This window comes from Notolepis coatsorum (assembly GCF_963971535.1).
Source record: "Notolepis coatsorum genome assembly, chromosome: 13".
In the NCBI taxonomy this organism is placed as follows: Eukaryota; Metazoa; Chordata; class Actinopteri; order Aulopiformes; family Paralepididae; genus Notolepis; species Notolepis coatsorum.
The window spans coordinates 78,567,122-78,591,410 of record NC_140177.1 but is presented as its reverse complement, the minus strand read 5'-3'; the positions used below and the strand labels follow the sequence as shown (position 1 = coordinate 78,591,410).

Below are 24,289 nucleotides of genomic sequence, written 5' to 3'. Positions count from 1 at the left end.
ACAAAATCATCAACATTGACTCAGCTAGACCGCTTTCTTATAATATATTGAACATTTTTCACTCCATAGATTAATCTAGATTAATTTTGTTTAACGTTTTAAATCATTTAAATTAATCTCCAGAGTTAAAGCATTAATTTTGACAGCCCTAATATTTATATAAAATAGAACACGTCTTTCAACGTAATTATAAACGTAACGTTTTGTTTGTTTATGACTTCATGAAACATGACATGTTCCACAGTGACGTCACGCTTTGCATGTTGAACGGAAGTTGGATGGCTGCGTGTCGGACTGTTAAAGGCTGTAGCTGCTCGCTGTCCAGATAACCAGGGGATATCTCTCACTGAAACTAGCGCCAGTGAAAGTAAAAACTCGCTCCAACAGGACCATGGATGAAGACATACTGACAACTCTGAAATTGTTGATAATTGGCGAAAGTGGAGTCGGGAAGTCAAGGTTGGTAGCTGTCGTTAGCTAAGCTATGAGCTAGCTGTCTGTGTTGACATTCTTCTTCTGTTATTTCTCATGGGGCTGGGCTATGGCTAAGCTAGCTGGCTGTTATCAGCTCATGTTACTGTTGTTATTCCCTTTGTTCCAGCACTTTGGAACACGATTACAATTGCTAACTTGTTAGGTTGGTTGGGACAATAATTGGGCCTGACGTTACTGAAGCTAGTTGCTAGTTATATCCATAGTTATTAGCTGTTGGTTCACTAGCTGTAAAACGCTAAGTTAGCCCCAAGGCTGTTTTCTGTTGTTGTTGCTGTTATATAGCTAGCAGATGTAACATTAGTCATCAGTGTGTTGCATCATTGCTACTTTTATCCAATAATCATAGCAGTCAACACACACACAACGCAAACTGTAGCTATCTGACAGCCTATGCTATTGATTGTTTTATAGCCAACGCGAATATGACAGAAACTTTCTTTAGCTGAACAGGACGTGTCTGTTTGGTTGTGCTGCTTCTGCTGCGCCAGTCAGTCTGAGCTGAGCTCCACCTTGTCTTTTGTCTCCCAACAGTCTCCTCATTAGGTTCACTGACGATACTTTTGATCCAGAGCAGTCGGCAACCATAGGTAACACACACAGATACATACACACATACATAAATAACAAACTCAGCAAGACCGACGGCTTCTCCGTTACAGTGGGTGACAATATTGTCACAAGGAAAGATGAAATTACCTACCTGGGTTCCATCCTAGAGGCTAATCTTTCCTGTGACAAAATGGCATCCAATGTAATAAAAAAAGTCAACCAACGAACTCGATTCTTGTACCGGATCTCTTCTCTGGTAAACAAGAATACCCTGAAGACTCTGGCAGGAGCACTCATTCAAGGGTACTACGACTATGCGTGCACCTCATGGTACCAAAGCACCTCAAAGGCGCCAAAAACTAAATTACAAACATCTCAAAACAACCTTACTCCTAGAACCCACCTCACCCCTGCCCACTTTGACAACCTAGGATGGCTTAGAGTAGACGACAGAGTACAGCAACTTGCAATGGGCCTGGTCTACAAGATGCACTACGCGACCAAGGTACCCATGTACATGTCAAAATACTTCCCAAAGGTCAGTGAATACCACGATCACAACACCAGAGGGAGCTCCACAAATCATGTTAAACCCAGATTCTGCAGATTCGGCAGACAAGGGACTAAACACGTTTAGCAAATTATGCCACATCAATGTGGAACGCCCTACCCAAAGCTGTAAAGGAATGTGAATCACTACCCACTTTCAAAAACACTCTCAAAAAACACCTACGGGAGACTGCAATTCGAAACTGGCCCCTACAAATGTCCTAACCCAGTTGTACAGTAAATGACCAAGTATGGCTTTGTCAGTATTCCAATGTACAGTGTACAGTGTCCCCCCCCCCCCCACACACCTCCAATGTACAGCCCCCACCCACCCAAACCCACCCCACCCACCCAACCTCCCCCAATGTACAGTTTCTACGTCAAATGTATATACACTCTTTTTCTGGACACTTTTTGTATCACAAACGGTACTGTATTTGCAAATCTGATATGTCATAAATGTATAGATGTAGCAGTACTGTCTATCTGTATGTCATGTATGTCATATATGTTATGATTAATTGAAAATGGGGGACCCTGATGTAAACAAGACGAAAGTCTTTCTCTGGTCTGCATCCCCTTAACAATTGTATGTATTGAGCTGTACTGTACTGTACCCATTCTGCAATCTGTTAATAAACTTTTCAATCAATCAATCATACATACATTACATACAAACAAGGTCTGGCCCCTGTAAATGTCCTAAGTCTAACCCAACCCCCTCCAATGTACAGTAATTTACCTAGTATGGTTTTGTCAATATTCCAATGTACAGTTTTGCTTGTTTGTACAGTGTTTACCCCCCCCCAACCCCCTCCAACGTACAGTAAATTACCTAGCATGGTTGTCAATATTCCAATGTACAGTTTTGCTTGTACAGTTGTACAGTGTTCCCCCCCCAACCCCTCCTACCCAACCCCCCCCCCCCCCACCCAACCTCCTCCAATGTACAATTTTTACGTTAAATGTAAATACACCCTTTTCTGGACTCTTTGTATCACAAACAGTACTGTATTTGCAAATCTGGTATGTCATAAATGTATAGATGTAGCAGTACTGTCTATCTGTATGTCATGTATGTCATATATGTCCTGATTAATTGAAAATGGGGGACCCTGATGTAAACAAGATGAAAGTCTTTCTCTGGTCTGCATCCCCTTAACAATTGTGTGTATTGAGCTGTACTGTATTGTACCCATTCTGCAATCTGTTAATAAAGTTTTCAATCAATCAAGTCTGTCTCTATGCTAAATTATCTCTCTCTCTCTCCCTGCAGGGGTAGACTTCAAAGTAAAGACAATTGCTATAGATGGGAACAAAGCAAAGCTTGCCATATGGGTACGTTTTGTGTTGAAGATATAATGTTTAATGCAGCACTTGAGCACTGAACACTTATGGGCATCCTAAAATTAAAATAAAAAAAGATAGTGTATTTTTGTAGCCTTGTCTTTGATGGGATTTTTTCCTCATCAGTTAGCAGTGTGCATGTTCTTTCTACCTTGATTGATTGAAAATTCTATTAACTCAGGACGCCACCGCTTAAGTGCGTGAGAGGGCGCTAGAGCGCCACCGCTTTAATCAATGTGAGGACTGGGAGATTTGCGAGTGCTTAAAATATATCTTAAATTATGGCTATGGGTCTAATACACCCGTTGATTATCAGTGAGTTGCTTGCAGTCAACATGTACAAAACGGATAGTTTTTTCATCTGTACATTTCCGTTTTATACCGTTTTGAATAAGAGTATAGTTTTGGTGATTTCTAGTAATTCCAGAGAAAGACGCGATAATAGCCCTTTAGTGGAATACAAAAAACACGTTGTCATTTTTCGGCTGATTATCGAATCTTCCTGAAATCAACGCTAGATCATCATTACTATCCTTCTTCATGCATACATGAAATGGCCCTCGTAGCGCGGCGCCCCCCCACCCCACCTCCTGCACCCAACGGAAAACAGCCACACATACACACACAGATACAGTGTCGATCGGGGTTGTAGGAGCCAAAGCTATATATTTAGGTTATTGTATTATATGAATGTTTATGTTTATTTTTATAACCTTACATTGAAACGGCATTAGGAATATTGATTGGATTTAGATAGTCATTGAACCGTCTTATTTGTCATCATAGAACATTTGTGATGTCACAGTATGATGTCATGACCGAACGTTCTAGAACATTTGTGATGATCTCATGATCGAACGTTCTGGAACATTTGTGATGTCACCGTATGATGTCATAACCGAACATTTGTGTAAGAACCACAACAGTAGGGTCTATAGTCACAGTCAGGACAGTAGGCTCTACAAGTAGGCTCCCTTAAAACTCTAACGCTATTAAAAAAAAATACAGTGGAGATTAAAATAAGAATATAACTTGGCCTGAAAAAAAGTTCAGTCAGGAGATTTTTTTTTGCTTTAATCCCTGTGTATAGCCAACGGTTCTCTCAGGACAGGCAGCGTGAATACTTTCCCAAAGGTGGTTGTCCTTCCGTGTTTGGTTTGTGCCGCCTGATTGGCCACTGACTCTTCTCTCAGCGCCCAATCGCGTTACTCCTAACGCTCGCTCCTAACTTTCAGTTCCACAGCCCAAGTCCTTCAGTTCCACAGCCCAAGTCCGTATTGTTGTCATCTCTCTATATTAACACTTTGGTGACCACAGTCTTGCGGCGATTTATGCCTCAGAGGACAGAGGTTTGTTTACAAACCGATGTACTTTCTAAGAGCTATATATATAATTTATAGTATTGCTATCTGTCCATTCTCATTGTCACTTGAGTGCATAAACCGTGCCTTCATAATGGCTTAAAGAAAATAAAAATCCATCAGTTGGTTGTCATTTTATAGCGTCGTGAATATAAGGTTTATCGCGTTTTTCGTCTCGTCTTTTTTCCAGTAAGCTAGATAATAGGCTAAATGTTGGCGCCGTTATATCAAACGCCATTTCTGCTGTATATATACGAATGAAATAAAACAAACTGCGTAGCATCCGGACTATTACAGAGCATCTATGGATGAAATGGGGGCGGCGGGGAACGCCGATTAGTATTATTGATTAGCAATAGAGTGTGCGTTCAGGTAGCCAATGTCAGTGATCTATCATGTTAGGTTTTAAAACAATGTCCAATCCAGCTGTAATTTGGGGGAATAGTATCCTACCGTCAGGCCATGTGATCGCCGGCAGCATTTCTTCATTAGTCATCGGATTCTGGTAGATCGATATGTCCATTGGCTAATCATAAATCCCATTATTCCAGGCTGAAATATGCGTTCGGTAACGTGATCAAAGATGGAGGGTGTTCGTTTGGAATCGAGGCTCATATGATCCGCCCACAGACTGTAAAAGATTTTTTTTTTTCAATTCCTTCAATGATACTGCAGTGGAGCGATGGCGCCCCTAAGCGGATCTGGCCGGTATTGCATGTTTCGAAAATCAAATATGTGGGTAGGTCATGCATCTCGATCGCGGACGTTAATAGCGTTATAAATATGGAATAAAACAATAACAACTTGCCACGGCTATATACGTGGCTCTGGTCCACAACGCATGGCACCGAAACCCGTATATATACGTGGACGGTCCACATAGTGTTAACGTAACTAGCTATTCACATCAATATAAATAACGTATTGTTTTCATCTCTCTATATTAACGTAACTAGCTATTCATATAAATCGACATGACATCAATATAAATAATGTATTGTTTTCATCTCTCTATATTAACACTTTCAGTGCCCAGCAGGGGGCGCACATTTAGTGCTTGTATGCCCACCATCCACTTCAATGTTAGCATTAATATCGCCTAATCTATGTTTTAAATTATGGCTATGTGTCTAATCTGCCCGTCGCTTATCAATGACTCATTTTCCAGTCAACATTGTCGAAGCGGATTGTTTTTTTATCGGTTCATTTCCGTTTTATAGCATTTTGAAAAGCCCTCGTTTTCAAGGGGGAAAAAAAGAATCCGTGATAAACGTCCTGTACTGTAATATTCTAGAACGTTGTAATTTTTCGGCCTATTTATGAATCGTTTTCAAATAAACGCTAGATTATCGATAGTATATGTGTATGTATGCACGCTGGTGCCGCAAGCTGAAAATCGATTATCTTAGTTCCTGATCGCTCGCACAGTCAAACAGCCATATCACATATAGCGGAAAAGCTTATATCTCCGTGAAAACAGGTCTGATTATCCTAAGACTGGAAAAATAGATTCCTTACCTGAGATCAGATGGTATCCAAATGGATTATTCCAATTCCTGATCGCCATTCCAAAAATCGATCCTTTTATTGATCCAACGCGTATACTGTAAAACACATTACCATCCATTTCATTGAGCAATCCAAAAGGGTGCATTACCATTAGCGATGCACGATAATATATAATACATTTTTTGGTTAAAAGAAATCCGGTGTGGTGGATTGGGATGAAGGGCGCTTGTTTTTATTATAGCCTCCTCCTGTTTTGCCAGTACTGTGGTACAACTGATAGCGTGTGGTTTAGGAACAGGGAGTTTTTCACAAATCCAGCGCTCCCTTTCTTGGCTGTGACGTTGTCACGTGACATTCAGAGGCAGCAGATGGTAAACACTAAACAAAGATGGCGTCGTCGCCGTCGGACTTTTTCAAGTTTCAGAGGAAAACAGTGCGCTTGCTATTTGTAACAAATGCAGAAGTTCCACGAGGAGGGAAAGGGGCAACAAGCTATAACACATCCAACCTAATAAGTCACCTGAAACATCACCACCGCTACGATGGTGTGTTAAAATCCGACGACGACGCCGAGCAGCTAAAGGCTAAGCTCATCCAAAACCAGCTACAGACCGGCGCGGCTTGTACCTAGGCTATTGATGAGGCGTTTGCAAAATTAAAGATGTTTGACAGAGATGATTTGTCTGGTTTATTTAATTCTTTTTGAGGCGTGCTGTCTTATAAATGCCAAGTAATAGTTGTTTCATGGACCAAGACCACAACAGTCTCCTCTCTTATAGCGTCAAATGTTTTTTCTGCTGACAAAGCACAATACCTGTTGGTTTTTAGTTCACTCATTGTTCAGGGATTGATTGATTGAAAACTTTATTAACAGATTGCAGAATGGGTACAATACAGTACGGCTCAATACACACAATTGTTAAGGGGATGCAGACCAGAGAAATACTTTTGTCTTGTTTACATCAGGGTCCCCCATTTTCAATTCATCAGTGAAACACATTGTTAATGACATTGACGGATTGTGAATTTTGTGATTGACTCAAATTATATTTATTTGGAAAAATAAATATAGTCACTTTATTGGAAGAGTCAAAACTGTTCTCTTGGCTTTGTTTTGTTCATAGTAGTAACGCTCATGTCATGATAAATCTGGTTAGGTCAAAACTACAGGAATATACATTTAAGTTGGTGTTAAGTTATTGTCCTGGGAAGTCTTTTTTATGTATGATTATTGTGATGTGTTTTGTTTCATGTTGAGAAAAATATAAAAATGTTTGATAAAAAAAAAATATATACATTTAAAAATGTTTTTTATAATACAATAAATATCGGCTTGAGGAGCATAAAGTTATCGGTATCGGTGTCAAAAAATCAATATCGTGCATCCCTAATTACCATCTGGGAGACGATAGGGGGCGCTTTTTTCACATCTGAGCGCCTGATGAGGCTGGTTTACCAACTGTAGACTCGGTTGATGAAATATGAATTCAGATCGCTAATTAAAAAAAATCACGAGAATTCTCGTGATGGGCATTCAGGGGGCGCGCTGATAACCCGAGATATCTCGTGATGGGCATTCAAAGTGTTAACGTAACGCGCTATTCATATCAATCGACATCACATCAATATAAATAACGTATTGTTTTCATCTCTATATTAACGTAACGCGCTATTCATATCAATCGACATCACATCAATATAAATAATGTATTGTTTTCATCTCTATATTAACGTAACGCGCTATTCATATCAATCGACATTACATCAATATAAATAATGTATTGTTTTCAGTATATTGCACGGCGGTAGCAGTATATTGATGCACGGCGGTAGTAGTTAGTGCATTGATGTGCTAGTTAGTTAGTATATTGATGCACAGCGGTAGCGAGTTAGTTGATAGTTAGTAGTATATTGATGCAGGTAGGTAGCTGATGCGACGGACTTGTGGAACTGAGAAGTTCTGAAAGTTAGGAGCGAGTGTTAGGAGTAACGCAATTGGGTGCTGAGAGAAACGTCAGTGGCCAATCAGGCAGCGCAAACCGAACACGGAAGGACAACCATTCCCAGTGGAGTGCAATACCAGCCGGAAGGCGTAGGGGGTGGTATTTGCCTTTCGCGAGCTCAGACCCATTCCCAACTATAACATCAGGCTGGATGGATGAAAATGAATGGATATCGCTAATAAAATAAATAACGATTAAAAACCGACTATACTCGTGATTGGCGCTCAAGCTATGGCGAGTTAACCTGACTATCATCGTGACTGGCGTCCAATGAGTTAACAGATTGCAGAATGGGTACAATACAGTACGGCATGCAGACCAGAGAAAGACTTTCGTCTTGTTTACATCAGGGTCCCCCATTTTCAATTCATCATGACATTTATGACATACAAGATATACAAAATATACAGTACTGTTTCAGAGACAGATCATAGAAGAAAATATAATATATATATATATTTGAAACTGGCCCCGGTAAATGTCCAAACCACCCCCCCCACCCAACATTCAAGGGGGAAGAAACTGTACATTGGAGGGGGTTGGGTGGCGGGGTGGTTTGGACATTTACCGAGGCCAGTTTCGAATTGCAGCCACCTGTAGGTGCTCTCTGAGAGCGGTTTTGAAGGAGGGTAGGGATCCACATTCTTTTATGGCTGTGGGTAGGGCGTTCCACATTGTTGTGGCATAGTTGCGAAACGTGTTTATTCCTTTGAGCCGAATCTGGGTTGAACATGATTTGTGGAACTCCCACTGGTGTCGTGGAATTCACTGACCTTTGGGAAGTATTTTGACATGTACATGGGTATCTTAGTGGTGTAGTGTATCTTGTAGACCAGGCCCATTGCAAGTTGCTGTACTCTGTCGTCTACTCTACTCTACGTCCACTACGCGACCAAGGTACCCATGTACATGGCAAAATACTTCCCAAAGGTCAGTGAATACCACGATCACAACACCAGAGGGAGCTCCACAAATCATGTAAAACCCAGATTCGGCTCAAACAAGGGACTAAACACGTTTCGCAATTATGCCACATCAATGTGGAACGCCCTACCTAAAGCTGTAAAGGAATGTGAATCACTACCCACTTTCAAAAACACTCTCAAAAAACACCTACGTGAGACTGCAATTCGAAACTGGCCCCTACAAATGTCCTAACCTAGTTGTGCAGTAAATGACCAAGTAAGGCTTTGTCAATATTCCAATGTACAGTGTAAATGTGTGTGTCCCCCCCCCCCCCCCCCCCCCACACCTCCAATGTACAGCCCTCACCCAACCCCACCCAACCAACCTCCTCCAATGTACAGTTTCTACGCCAAATGTATATACACTCCTTTTCTGGACACTTTTGTATCACAAACAGTACTGTATTTGCAAATCTGATATCTCATAAATGTATAGATGTAGCAGTACTGTCTATCTGTATGTCATATATGTTATGATGAATTGAAAATGGGGGACCCTGATGTAAACAAGACGAAAGTCATTCTCTGGTCTGCATCCCCTTAACAATTGTATGTATTGAGCTGTACTGTACCCATTCTGCAATCTGTTAATAAACTTTTCAATCAATCAATCACTCTAAATGTCTGAACCCCCCTCCTAATGTACAGTTCCCTCCCCCTCGTATGTATATATTTACTGTTAGGATCTCTGTTTAACAGTACTGTATATTTGCATTATACATATCTTGTATGTCACAAATGTAACAGTACTGCATATCTCTGTCATGTATGTCATAAATGTCATGATTAGATTAGATGATTAGATTAGATATCTTGTATGTCATAAATGTCATTATGAATTGAAAATGGGGGACCCTGATGTAAACAAGATGAAGTCTTTCTCTGGTCTGCATCCCCTTAACAATTGTGTGTATTGAGCTGTACTGTATCCATGATTCTGCAATCTGTTAATTAAAGTTTTCAATCAATCTAAGCCAGCCTAGGTTGTCAAAATGGGCAGGGGTGAGGTGGGGTTTAAAGGTCAAGCAGTAGTCTGACTAGTTTGTTTTGTTATGTTTTTAGGGCCTTTTTTGAGGTGCTTTGGTACCATGAGGTGCAAGCATAGTCGTAGTACCCTTGAATGAGTTTAGTTTATTCGGATCCCCATTAGCCATTGCCACAGGCATATGCTACTATTACTGGGGTCCACACAAATCAATACAATACAATAAAATCAATACAATACAATCAATACAATAGAATAAAACAATACACCTCAATAACGCATACAAATATTATATAATAAAATATCTAAGTTCACCAATCACATACCCGGCATCTACTCAATCATGTCTCAAGGCATACAGTATATGTTCACTTAAAGTACAACAATACATCTCAATACAACATACAAATATATTAAAAATCTAAGTTCACCAATCACACATACAATGAGCACAATGAGTGCTCCTGTTAGAGTCTTCAAGGTATTCTTGTTTACCAGAGAGGAGATACGGTACAAGAATCTTGTTTGTTCTGCTTTATGACCTATACGTTTTGTGTGATTATTTAAAAAGAATTCTAAAGCCAAGCCAGTAGTACACTTCTTTAAAGGTCCCCTATTGTAAAAATAGCCTTTACAGTGTTTTGCATTGTTTTCAAGCAATGTGGGGTTGTACCAACACTGAATGTGAAATCTGTACCACGTCCCATTTCTGCAGTTCAGCTGAGACAATAACGCCCCCCACTGAAACAAGCTATTCTGAATTTACTCGGATCTGTGACGTGTAAGAATTCTGATCTGCCATTGCCCACCCACAATCAACTGTGATTGGAGGAGTTAGCTTAACGTTGAAAGTATTAACAAAACCAAGCGGCAAGTGGAAATAATGCGGAAGCGGTTTCGACAGCAGAGTTGCCACCTTCAGCTGTTCCACTGTCAGCAGCACTTCCTCAAAAGTGTTTGGCAGTGTTCCTAATAATTTCGTAATGATATCCTGCTCCACAAGCAATGAGCCAGGGCAGTGGCAGTTTTTGTGCTACACGCAGAGCTTCTCTCCCCTCATCTCTCCCGCTCATAGACGCACACACACACTCCCGAACGGCAGCGCTTCTCTCTTCTCACAGACGCACACACTCGCCCAACTTACGTCACATACATACACACACACACACAGAGAGTGTGTGGGTGTGTGTGCACTTTGAAAAGGTTCCTCCATCCTAGCGTATCTGCCAGTGCAGGTGGGTGACTGTCAATCAAAGTGCATTGCGAGTATGGGCGGAGCCCAGCCAAAAACAGCTTGTACTTTGGAAGGGGAGAAAGTGGTGCACCAAAGTACCTGATTAAAAATACAAAACAATGAATTTTATTGAAAAAAAAACTTACAGATGTGTTCCATAGACTCACAGGAATTGTGTAAAATTGTCCAAATAGTGAACAATAGGGGACCTTTAAACACCTGATGAAAAACATGTCCATGTACAATGTTTCTCCATGAGATGGCGCCATTATACAGGAAGGGAGGACAGAAGGGCCATGTCTGAAAAGTCCTCAGTACCCACCCACCTACATAATCAGACGGATGCTACTAACCCTACTCACACTATGTTTTTAGAACCTACAGTACTACTGTTCAGTACTGTAGGTCCACCCAGTAGGGCAAAAATCATCTCCTGCTGTGCAGTAGGGACGTTTTTGTTCTGCCCTGTGTCATGGGACGGTTGGGTCACTGTTATTAGTGTCAACAGTAGCAGTCTGAAAGCCCCTGAAGTGCGGCCTGAAAGCCCCTGAAGTGCGGCCTGAAAGCCCTGTTCATCTGTTCATCACAAATGAACAAAAAACAGAACTTCTCTACTGTATAGTAGGAGCTGATCTTTAACCTACTGGGTGAACCTACTGAACAACAGGTTGTACAAGCATAGAGTGTGGGGTTAGTAGCTTCTGTCCAGTTTTGTTGGTACCTAGGACTCGGACACAGCCATTGGCCTCTAGAATTACACCATGATGTAGGTAGGCGTTCCTTGGTTTTGTCTGGTGTTGAGAGTCTGTGTTTATTTCCTTGTTTCTGCAGGACACAGCTGGGCAGGAGAGGTTCCGCACACTAACGCCCAGCTACTACCGCGGGGCACAGGGAGTCATACTGGGTGAGCTATGGTGGCTAATAAAGAGTTATAATGTGACATTGTGTCTACTGTCTACCAGTGATACAGGTAGCATTGTATCAGTCCGATCTCATCTGGTATGAAATGCCAGTGGAGTAAGCATTGCATAGCCGTTCGCGGACGTATCGAGTCCCTTGGTTGTCGTGCTGCTGAGAACCTCTGGTTTTGAATCACTACGAGACAACGGCAATCTTATTCTTCATAATTGAATTCATATGGCAGCACAGTACAGAAGTAGAGCAGTTTGTATTCATGTAGAGAGGATATATTGCAGTGACACACATTGATAGTCATATTCTCTTTCCCTGTGTTGCTGCCAGTGTATGATGTCACAAAGCGGGACACATTTGCGAAGCTTGAAAACTGGCTGAATGAGCTGGAGACCTACTGCACACGCAATGACATTGTCAAAATGTTGGTCGGGAACAAGATTGATAAGGTGGGTCTGTGTAGGACTGCTTAAAGAGGCCTTGCATAGGGCTGGGTGATATGGCCAACATTTTTATCACGATACAAATGTTCATATCACTCGATATCGATAATTATCTCGATATACATGAAATAATTATTTCTTTCAAGTGTAAAGGCTATTTTTGCTGCTGAATGAAAGCTGAAGAAACCAGAAGGTTAATGTGGTTCAGAATATTCTTTATTGTCAGAACATGACAAACTAGGCCTACTTGCCAAACCACAAATCTGAGGTTGAACACGAACTGTATAACAATAAAACTTGTATAACTGGCATTAACAATGAAAATAAATAAATAAATAATCTCAATTCTGGTATTAATAATGAAAAATAAATGATCTCAAGTCTGATTAGCACACATAGCCTACTGTGTACAGACGGTTTCAAACTATTTTAAATTAGAAAGCAAACAAAATAAATGGACAAGAGAAAAATAAATCTCAATTTGGTCAGTATTGTCATTTGGACAAGCAAAGCCATTACTTTAAGTTGCGGGCAAGAAAGACAAGTCTGTACACAAATCTGAGGTAGAACATGAACATTAACTGTATAACAATAACACTTTTATAATTGGCATTAATAATGAATAAATAAATAAATAAATATTGACCGTTTCATATTTATATAGAGGAAAAATATATTGCGATAATTATCATTATTGTTTTATCGCCCAGCCCTAGCCTTGCATGGAATGTTTGTGTAGTTATCTTACTTTCAACATGGCTGCCTTTAACCATTTGTAGCCACTTTAGAAAGAAAAGGCCACATTTTTGTGTAGTGGTAAAACACTAGAAATGCATGATATTACTGTTGCACTTATTTCTACAATCCAGTAATAAGGCACCATATTATAAACATTTTGGTGATATACTGTTTCTCATAGCAAAATAGTAGTTGTGCACATAGTGTTTTGCACATAGCAACCGTTGTTTCTTCTAACATGAAGAACAATTGGGCATTCTAAACATTATGTAAAGCGCCTATATTTGATGTGTAAAAGATCAAAGTAAACTTTTTTATATATAAAATGTAATGACGATCATACGTCTCTCTCTCGTACTCTCTCCTTGATGGAGCTTGATAAGTGTTTACTAATACTCAGGCACATCAGTGTTTCGTGGCCTGCTGCTCAGGCTTTGTCCAGTAATGCCCCACCCTCTTTTTTTTATTTTATTTTTTTTAAACCAGTGGTACGAAAATTCTTTAAGGTTTCACTATTCACTACCCCCCCCCCCCCCATATTTATACATAATAATACTGTACATACATCAGAATAGCATATTAACCAGTAGTTTTGTTATTTATATTCAATTGAATCACTTGTTACACTGTATATTGTTATGCACTTTACTGTTACCTTGCACTCTGGTTAGATGCCAACGTCTTTCCATTATACTGTTCTTGTGCTGTACAATGACAATACATTTGCATCTAATCTACTTGAATAAATGATGTATTGGTGTGACTTGCATACAGTGGTGTCGGTTAAAACGGCTTCATGTTTGATTTCAGGACGCCCGTGAAGTGGACCGGAACGAGGGCCTTAAATTCGCCAGGAAACACTCTATGCTGTTTATTGGTACGTATCGTTGCGTCCATAACGTGACATGTCGTCATCGTGTCTGATAATCTCATGTAACCACAGTTGCACGTGTGGCCGTAGTACTGAGGTTGTGTGTTTTGACATCAGAAAAACTAATTGGGTAGTTGGAACAAGGGAAAGACATCCGTTTAGCGAGCCCTGCATTTAGGTCGGGTAAGTCCCTTTGTTTATACTGCTTTGACATCTTGAAATCTCCACTGTCAGCACCTCGCTCAAGGATGCAACCACTCTACAAAAACTGCATTATGATTCAAATCTAGTGGTCTTTCATTTATCAAATCCATGTGTTCCTGATTCCCAACTCTTCCTGGAAATTAGGTTAACATTTCTGTGTAGACTTTCCATTTTAGAATGACTGAATTAAGTGGTTTTGAAGAACGCTGGGCAAGAGATGTTATGGACTTTCCTCCTTGTGTATATGGGTAGATGTGTCTTGTTTGCGCAGGATGTCAGTTGCTCCTCAGATGATGTAATTTCATACTTTCATGGCATTTTTTTCCTTAACACATGTCCATCTTTTTAACTACTACCACAAAGCAATGCAACATGGGAAAAGTAGAATTCTTATTTTTTTTTATCTTTCTTTATGGGCTTTCAGTATGTGGAAACAAAATGTCACTTGTGATCGAACACGTACTTCACAAGTAAATCACAAGTATGATTTATAATTGTTTTCATAATTTTAGGGTATGTTATTATTTGTGGGTTTATAAATTTTTGTATCCACTTTTTCTCCTTTTTCTATTTTTCTCCCATCCCAATTCCAATGTGCCAATTCTCCCCTCCCCTGTCTTGAATGTTGCTCGCATATGCCCCCCACTGGCCGGCTGCAGGGAGGATAGAAGCCTTGCATCACGTGTCCCCTCCGATACACGAGGAGGCAGCCTGTCGCATCTTTTCACCTGCCAGCGCGGACTCTCATTGGCGAGGTGTAATGTGTGGGAGGCTCACACTACCCCCGCCGTTTCCTGTATCTGCTGGTGCAGGCGTCCCCAACCGACCTGTAGGAGTCGCTGTCCACAACGTCCAGATTACCACCCATCGACTTCCACCCGCTAACTCTGCCAATTGAGTTAGTATGACGGCTGGCCCAAGCCAGTGCATGTGAGCGGATCGGAGCGTGAGCGGCGCGGGGCGCGGAGCGGCCGGTTTTGACGTGAGCGAGGAGTGGGTTTTAAAATGAGTCGGCGCGACGTCCGGAGCGAGAGTTCTCCTCCGCTCCAATCCACTCCAGGTCGCTCACAGTGGTTTAACACTGTTGATGTAATATACATGCAGTACAATGCCAAAGCAACAGATGGCGATGTACAAACATGAAGGCCATTTTCAACCAATGAGAAGGGTGAACCTGTGATATCATGTTCAGGCTTCACTCCTCCTCCTTCACTCACTCCTGTTAGAAAAAGTATCGACGCCATTGTTGTTGACGTTAGCTTACATGCTAACGTTAATGGCAGCGACCATAGCATTGTGGCTCGGCTAGCCTATCATCGCTTAATAGAGCTAATGAATGGATAAACAACGTTATTTAACATTGCAGAATGGGTACAATTACAATGCGGCTCAATACAAACAATTGTTAAGGGGCCCAGGGGGTGTAGACTGTTGTAGTTTGAGCTAATTTACACCATGCTCCAAAAAAAAAAAAATGCCGAGCGATCTGGCGCGGGGAGCGGGGAGCGCTCGATTCAAGGTGAGCGGGGAGCGAGCGGAGAGCGACTTGGGGGCGGGGTCAACATGAACGATTAGCGGAGCGGACCAAGCTTTAAAGAGCGAAGAGCGGATTTCTCGGCCGCGCCGATCCGCTCACGTGGCCTGGCCCAAGCCGGAGGCAACGCCGACAGCCGGAGTCGAACCCGGTGTCTCTTGCATTGGTGACGAGCGCAATGTCCGCTGTGCCACCCAGCCGCTATTTGTGGGTTTATTAACTCATTGGGGGCCAACAGCAGAGGGCGCTGATGGCCCGTCAGCGCCAGTGCTTTATCCAATGTAGGGATAGCTTTACTTGCAAGTGCTTAAAATATATGAAATAGTATAGCTATGGATCTAATTAACACGTTGATTGTCAGTCAGTGAGTTGCTTCCAGTCAACATGCACAAAACAGATAATTTTTCCATTTCCGTTTTATACCGTGGTGAATATGAATATATTTCTAGAGCGTTCTGTCTAATCTCAATAAACTAAAAAAAATAAAAAAATAAAAAAACGTCAATGTACTTCCTTAGAAATTGTGCCATTTGTCGCTTGATTTATGAATGGTTTTCAAATAAACGCTAGATTATCGATATTATGTGGCATCATTCACGAACAGAAGCAGGGTCTGAAAAATCGCTTCTCCGTACTTTGGTCGGCACGAACCACACACACACGCTCCGATGGCGGTGAAAGAAACATCGGATTAACCCAAGATTCGTAACATAGAGTCCTTACCTCACATCTGATGTAGTGCAAAAAGATTAATCCAATTCCTGATCGCCATTCCAAATATTGATCGCGTTTATTGACCCAACGTTATATGTCCAAAACACATAATCCACGCTGCTCCAGTGTCCCCAGTCCTTGTTATAAACGTTCCTCTTGCCCGAGAAGTCAAACCTGGACCGGACTTCTTAGATCGATGCACAGCCCCAGCCAGAGGGATTCCAATGATGTGCAATACCGGCCGGGAGGCGTTAGGCGGCGGTATTTGCCCTTTGCAATGATGACATCAGGCTGGATGGATGAAAAATGTATGGATATAGCTAATAAAAGAAATAACGATTAAAACCCGGGATTTCTCTGGGTTTGGCGCCCAGCGCATGGCGAGTTAACCAGAGATATCTCGGGTCTGGCCCCGAATGTGTTAATGTATCATCATCATTATTTTAGGGTTTATTATTATTTCGGGGTGTGTTACTACTATTATTATTAATAATATTTCCTATTGTTATTATTATTCTGTATTACTATTATTATTTTTATATTTTGTATTACAATTATTATTACCATTATTATAATAATTATTTTGTATTTGAATGTGTGTTTTAGGATGTTTTTTTTTTTGTTCCTCCCCTCATGCAGAGGCCAGTGCTAAGACCAAGGACGGTGTCCAGTGTGCCTTTGAGGAGCTTGTGGAAAAGATCCTCCAGACGCCAGGGCTTTGGGAGAGCGACACCCACGGGCAGGGGGTCCGCCTGGTCCACCAGGAGCCACGTGGTGGCGGGGGCTGTGGAGGGTACTGCTCCATTCCCTGATCGGCGTGGAACATAAAGTAAAAATTAACCAACCCTAGAAGAATGACTACGGACCGGAACACCAGATGTGGAGAGGAAAAGAGAAAGAGGACTTGATGATTACTATGTATTTTTTGAAGAATTCATTGTTGGAAGACCTCAGAGGTCAACCGGTCAGAGGGACTTTGCTGTTTGCACACTTCCTGTTCAACCATCATCTGTCACTGTGTCACAGTTCATTACTTGCTGACTGATAAGACATGTTTAAAATATTCTCTTTGTATAAGGAAGTATGTTATTTTAAATTTATTTAACCATGCCAAGTATATGTCATACAAACATACGTCTGTTTTGAATTTATTATGTATAGGCAATATTGGATTTGCTCTCAACAAATTCCGTCGCACATTTTGGCATCAAGTCGATATATAGTGGCTACATCTATACTACATAAGCACCAGATAGTAGGCTACAGTGCATAGCCTGTCAAATCTGATCTCAAATAGGATAGGATTATATAATCAACATGTTACTCTTCCTATTCTCCTCTTAAGAAGCTAGACTAGGCCACTCCTTATTCTTTCAGATCTACAGGTGTTATTTTGGGTGGGGGTATTGTGCTAGTTGCTAGAGGTTGTTTCTGGAAAGTTCAAGTATTAGTTAGAAAGATTGATCTACAAGCCTTACGTCATACATACTATAAAACTAGGACCGAGGGAGATTGGGGGGGATGGGGGGTCTTTTTTTAATTTTTATTATGGTGATAACTTGATAAACATTTTCTGACAGTTGCTTCAGAAGAGACCTTTTTCTGATGGAGAAAGTAGCCTTCACAAGCATCTGGCCTTCATTATAAACCAGAACACTGTGAATGCTCCCAAAGAAAACATTTCATGAGGCTCTGTCTTATCTGTCCATGTAGCAGAGGTATCTCCCCCCCCCCCCAACACACACTGTTTTTTATTCATTCTCACTGTGGACACAGTTATTAGTTCCCTTTATTGTGTTTTCTTTGTCATTTATGCGTGTTGCATTTTATGCTCCTAAATGTAGAGGCGCTTTAAACGGATGTAGTTCCTTCCAAATGTTTCTGTGTTAACATGGGAACATGCAATACGCTCCCTTGTTGTCAACCCAGTGTGTTTCCCTAGATGCTTCCATGACAGGATCATGATTCTTCACAGTCTTGGCTCCAGGTTTACAAGACGATGCTTAAGAGCTTTTGCAATTAAAAAAACTGCCTTTTTACTCACTGGAACTTTCTCTTTTTTTTTTTTCAACCTAACTGCTCTGGCAAGAAGGCAATTGACCTCAAACTGAGGGACGTGATTGGTTTGAGAAATGAGGGCGGGGTTTGAGATGTCAATTATTCTGCTCACTTTGGTTATTATATATCAAGTTAATGAGGTGAAGTAGGAAACGGCATTGTTAGATGTTATAGGCTCTCTTTCATGGCTTTCGCTTTATGTTCACATCCTCTGATATAGTGGTCTATAAAGTGTCATGTTGACTTAAAGTAGAAATTCCCAGCATACTGTACTATTTGTCAGGACATTCCTGTGGCGTTCATTCATAAATGTAGTGTCAAGGCCTGTGCTCCAACCATCCACTTCAGGGGCATTATATATGTCTGCAATATATTCCATATTTCCTGCATGTTTTCTATTTATTTGAATTGTATTGTGTTTGAAGAAAGTCTTATTAGCTTTGAGTTGACCTTTTAATTTCTCCCTATGCTTTCTCTTGTTTTGTTTGTCATCTGTTTGAAGTACAGTATGTTTGTCATCTGTTTGAAGTACAGTACTTTATAATTATATATTTGCCTTAACATTTTGCACCACTTGATGGTGTTATGATCTCTCATATCATGGGACATTTGTATTGTTTCAAAGTGTAATAAATGACAATCTTAAAATGACAGTCACTGCATGTCTTTCAAGAGGCTTTTACTGCGACTTTACCCTTCAGTGGACAGAAATAACAGTTTTCTTGGCAGAATTGCCACTCAGTTGTTTCCATGTTGTGTGTGTTATAGGTCTAGTTAATCAAATAAGAGGTTACAGGTCATTAGCGGAGCAGTCTTTTCCATAAAAACATTGTTGATGACTAAAGGCTTGTCCTACATGCGAGACTGGGAACAGCACAAGATGTCACAGAACAGGCAGAAGCTGGGGTGCGAGTGGAAAGTGGCGGTAAGCATGTTCTAGAATCTAGACAGAGGATCTTCCCAGAGGGCAGTGTGTGATTATAAGCTTATGTTGAGTGTCAGTACCATCCCCAGAGGAAGCAGGATTGTCCCTATGGCTTTCTACTGCACACAGACTAATGAGACCCATTATGTTTTCTCTAGTTCCTACAGCAGGGATTCACAACTTTTGGCAGGCGATCCCCGCTGAGGTCAGAAAATTCCAGAGACGACATAATATTAACAGTTTCTCAAATGTTTGCATGGAATTTGCCTATCTCAAGCTCCGCCCTCTTTTATTGATCCTCCAGTAAGCAACAGTTGTTTGGAGGATCAGGAAAAGAGGGCAGGGCTTGGGATAGGTCAATTCTACCTGGGAACTTTATTAACTAATTGTAACAAAAAAGATCGAATTACTGTACACCAGCAACATTAAAATTGAAGCAGGAAAAATCACAGTATAAAAGGAGAGGGCGGCTAGGTGGCGCAGTGGGCAAGGCGCTCGCCACCAATGCAGGAGATGTTGGGTTCGAGCCCAGCTCTCGGCGTTGCTACCAGCTTGGCTGGTCGTTCATACTAATACAATTGGCAGTATTAGGGGGTGGGAAGCTGGTGGGTGGGGATTGGACGTTGTGGACAGCGACTCCTACAGGTCGGTTGGTGCGCCTGCGCAGTAGAATCAGGAAGCGACGGGGGCGGCGTGTCCCTCCCACGCAGACCCCCGCCGCTGAGAGATTGCGGCCGTGCAGGTGAAAATATGCGACGGCTGCCTCCTCGAGTACCGGAGGGGACACGTGATGCAAGGCTTCGTCCACATTGCAGCCGGCTTGTGGGAGGCATGGCCTACCAACGTTCGAGACAGGGGAGGGTAGAATTGGACAATACGAAATTGGGGAAGGGAGAAAAATTGAAAATGGGGAGAAAAAGTATAAAAGAAGAAGGCCTATGTATACACCTGGTGGTAGGGTCTCATTATTATTCAAGTATTTTTTATTTTATTTTTGCTAATCACTAGGGATATCATTTTCATATCATAGGGTCGCATATCGTTGCAACCCCAAGGACAAAAAGCTGGCAAAATGTTTCATGCGCCTTTTTTGATTATTTACTGAAATGTGACACATGTCAAATGGCTACGTTCAACCACAAATCCTGTAAAACAATATTTAAGTGTAGGTTACTACTGTATATTGTTGGCGAAAATGATAAAATACTGTAGTGTAGTATAATGCTAATAAAACATACAGTGTGACCCAAACCACTCAGAAGCAAGGATGTAAAGAAAAAAGGTTTCACATTGACTTTATTCAAACAGCTGCTGTTAAATCTGAGTTTAGTTTGCATTGGATGATAATCCAGTCTCGTAGAAATCATTATAATTTAATAGAAAAGAATGGCAACAAGTTACAGATGTAGCATCAACAGCACAAACCATCACGGGGTTTAGGCTACATTAAAAGTTAATTATTTACATTTTACAATATTGAAAAGGTCAAAGGTTATCGTCATTAGAAAATAATGCTCCCAGAGGCATCAGAGACATATTGCAAGGCACTGACTAATTTCCCACCAAGTAAAACACTTCTCATACCCCTGTAATACGGTATGTCGTGAAGCCGTGTTTCCACCGCCATGCCACCGAATAGGCCGCCTACACGCTGTTTGCCAGGGCCACTTTGACAGTCTTTATTTCAGAGATGTGAGAAGACTTCTGGATAATGCAGCTGGTGATGGTGGGTCCTGTGGTGTAACTCGCTGCTGTAATAATGGGCCCTACTGAGCAGCTCTGCCTCGTAGCGGTGCCGGGTCCTCCCGCCGCGGCGTAGATCTTTCCCATGCTAGTGGTCCTTGTAGTGGTGGTAGGTCCTCTGGTGCAGCTTCGCCCTGTGGCGCTAGCGGGCCCTGTGGCGCAGCTCTGCCCCTGAGCCAAGTTGGTCAGAGCCATGGCTGCATGGATCTCTCTCCACTCTTGGTCCTGTCTTCTCTGCTGGCCTCTGTCTTGCGGCTGGTCACTGGGAGGCAGATAACACACAGCCCAAGATGAGAGACTCCAGTGTAATAATAAAACAGAAATAAAACTGGATGAAGTTTTTGCTCAGTATGTGGTGCCGCGCAGTTCAATGGTTAGAGCAAGGCATTAACACTGCCAGGTTTGGGGGTTGGATTCCCACTGGGGCCACAGAGGCTAAAAATACAAGTACTCATGCTACTAAGGGACATTTTGGATAGAAGTGTCCACCAAACGACATACTGTATGTTAATATGAAGAAAGAAGAAAGACTCTCTTTGCTTGTAAAGCCAGTGTTACTATTGTTACATGCAGCTTGGACTTCAATAAGAACTATTTATCAAGAGATTTATTATTGAAGTTGATGGATTTTTGAGTTGAAAAGTGCAAGCATCTGATCAGATAGCGGATGGAGCAATGAAACCATCACACCCACCTGTCACATTTAGTTGAGGCATAGTCCGCCGCGTCTGAAAGAGATAGGAGAAAAAGGCTAAACTAAATTTACAAATATAATGCATTTCTTTATTTAATAATTTTGTATGTGCATTGCCCAACAAACAAAACAGCAAGGGCATTATTTACCATGTGGTAGGGATAGTTTTAAATGTATGGATGTTTTTGGCTTTGGTCTTTGTGTGTGTTTGTGTGGGTGGCACTCATGTGTGTATCTTTGTGTAAGTGCATGTGTTTGTGTGTATTTACAGGGCATACATGTGTGCGTACGTATGTCTCTCTGGGTGTGTTTTACAGCGCCAGAAGAGGCTTAACTCGGTATGAAGTGCTCCAGTCTGGCTGCTCTTGCTACTCCAGCCAAAACAAATGCAATTATGTTCTCCTGCGCTTTTGAGATGGAAAAATACAATATCTGTGTAGTGTCATGAACACACAGACGCAGTGTTTCCAGCTCTCCAAACGCTCCCAGCTACAGCATCTATAAAAGTTAGTCCGGTGTTTTTCCCCTGGCCCCCCCTCTCTATGTTTTGACTGAGGGCAGCACAACAATACATCATAGGTCCAGGCCAAGGGGGGGGGGGGGGGGGGTCTTGTGAATGAACAGTATGGTTAGAGGAAAGAATCCCTGTGGATACATTAAGGAGAGATAAAAGGAGCAGTGTGGCTGTCAGGCTACCACTCTACCAGGAGTCAAAAGTCGAATGTAGTCCAGCACACGCTCCGGGAGTGTGCACGTTCATAAATTATAGGAGCGGATTATGAGTCAATCAATCACTAATCACTTCACCTCGTTTCAAAAGAGAACTCTTGCCATTACAATGAAACGAGATATGAGTTTGGAATTAAGAGTACACTTGAGTGTGTGATTTATGCCGACGTGCATAGGTTACGTACATTTATGAATGTTTATGTAATAATGTGCATGGTGTGTAAAGCATATTTTCCACTTAGATTTTGGAGTAGGAATTTTTTCTTCTGCTGAGTAGATTGAGGCTGGTCAAAGGCTATTTCTCCTTCAGGGAGCTATAGAAAGGCTAAATTAGAGGCCAACGCTGGAGCACACAAAATACTGCCTTTCAATGCTAACAGCCTGAAACATCTCTGTCTCTGATTTCTCTCACTAGATCTGAGCCAAGAGCAACTGAGAGGTTGATAGTAAATCATTTGGCCTGGCTTATTTTTTGCTACTGAATGTCCCTAATCATTTTTTATCTTTTGCCATAACATGTTTTGCCAAGGTAAGTATTTTCACAATGTTCCCTCAGTTGTATTTATTACCAGCACATTTATTTTCATTTGTCTTACCAGTGGCATGTCTGATGTAAGGAACCAGCTGCGATTACATATTTGCAGTCTTTTCCTAATGAAGTTGCTTCTTTGAGAATTCCATCTAAAAATCATTGTATATTACTGTTGTAAGCAGCAGTGCACTGGGCGCACACTTCACAATAATCAAACCTCATCTGTTATAAATGTATTTATAGAGTATCATATGTTTTACCGCTAACATGAAACCCATGTTTCATGCACCATGACTACATAAGTCATATACTGTATGGTTCATATACTGGGTTTATTATCGTTCTATTGCTATAATAAAATCTCTGTCTTGTAACTTTCCAGAAGTCATTCCTACTTTACCCCCCTCCCCCCAAACCGGAATGCCATGCACTGTGTGCAAGTTCATTAAATCCTCGGGTGTTCCCTTAAAATGTTCACATCCTAATAAAATGCAAACCTCCTAAAGTCCCAATGGATGATGATTCCGTGTCAACCTCACCAGGGGCGTGTTCTTGTGACCCACGCTGGAAAATTATTATTTATTGACCAAACATTCAAAACTACTTCACTCTCCATAGACCAGGCTCGCCCCCTTCCGAGGTGCTGGAAAGCGCGGGGAAGGCCCTCATCCCACCGTGTGCGTGTTTTCAGACGTAACAAAGATGGGTGGAAAACAGAGCGCTGTACATATGTCAGGATCGGTTTTTGCTCACTCTGCGTCCAATAAAACACCATTCCAGTCATTTTTACGAGTCTCTCGTCTCTTTAGGGGAAATCCTGGACTTTATGTGAGGACCACATCTAATGCCTTCTCAACATAGTTCATTGTCAAGTTCAGCCGCGTCTCACATGTAGCAACACGAAGAGAGTGCTCTGTCTCTGCGCCAAGGTCCCCTCTTCTCGCAGAGGGGATTTAGACTGCCGTTTTAAATTCGGCATCCTCGCAAGAAGCCCTACTGTGTAGCGGCACCGCTGGCACCCCGTGTTACACCATCAGATGTAGACGTTGTGATAATTTTAACCCCTCCCGTGAGCGGAGACCTGTTAACAGCGTTGGTGCTTTTCATGGATCTGGGCAGCTTTACTTTCCACTCCACCTCCACAGAGGAACCGTACCAGGGAACAAACACTCGTTCAGTAGGGACACATAAAATT

At 41.6% G+C, this 24,289-nt stretch overlaps 2 protein-coding genes across 2 annotated transcripts in view; one reads left to right on the top strand and one right to left on the bottom strand.

The window, feature by feature from the left end:
- Positions 1-274: 274 nt before the first annotated feature.
- On the top strand, positions 275-19,128 carry rab18b (RAB18B, member RAS oncogene family). Its single transcript, XM_084328119.1, has 7 exons — positions 275-459; positions 1,027-1,082; positions 2,870-2,931; positions 11,829-11,901; positions 12,240-12,358; positions 13,901-13,967; positions 17,053-19,128. The coding sequence occupies exons 1-7, from the start codon at positions 392-394 to the stop codon at positions 17,223-17,225; spliced, it is 618 nt and encodes a 205-aa protein (XP_084184245.1). The 5' UTR covers positions 275-391; the 3' UTR covers positions 17,226-19,128.
- Positions 19,129-20,979: 1,851 nt separating this feature from the next.
- The window catches only part of LOC311239413 (homeobox protein Mohawk-like), a gene marked incomplete at its 5' end in the record, with an annotated part of 39,463 nt that continues 36,153 nt past the window's right edge, over positions 20,980-24,289 (bottom strand). Inside the window, 2 exons of the mRNA XM_084327717.1 lie at positions 20,980-21,401; positions 21,834-21,867. Of these exons, the coding sequence (XP_084183843.1) occupies positions 21,041-21,401; positions 21,834-21,867 (395 nt within the window). The 3' untranslated portion in view covers positions 20,980-21,040. The remainder of the gene's footprint in view (positions 21,402-21,833; positions 21,868-24,289) is intronic.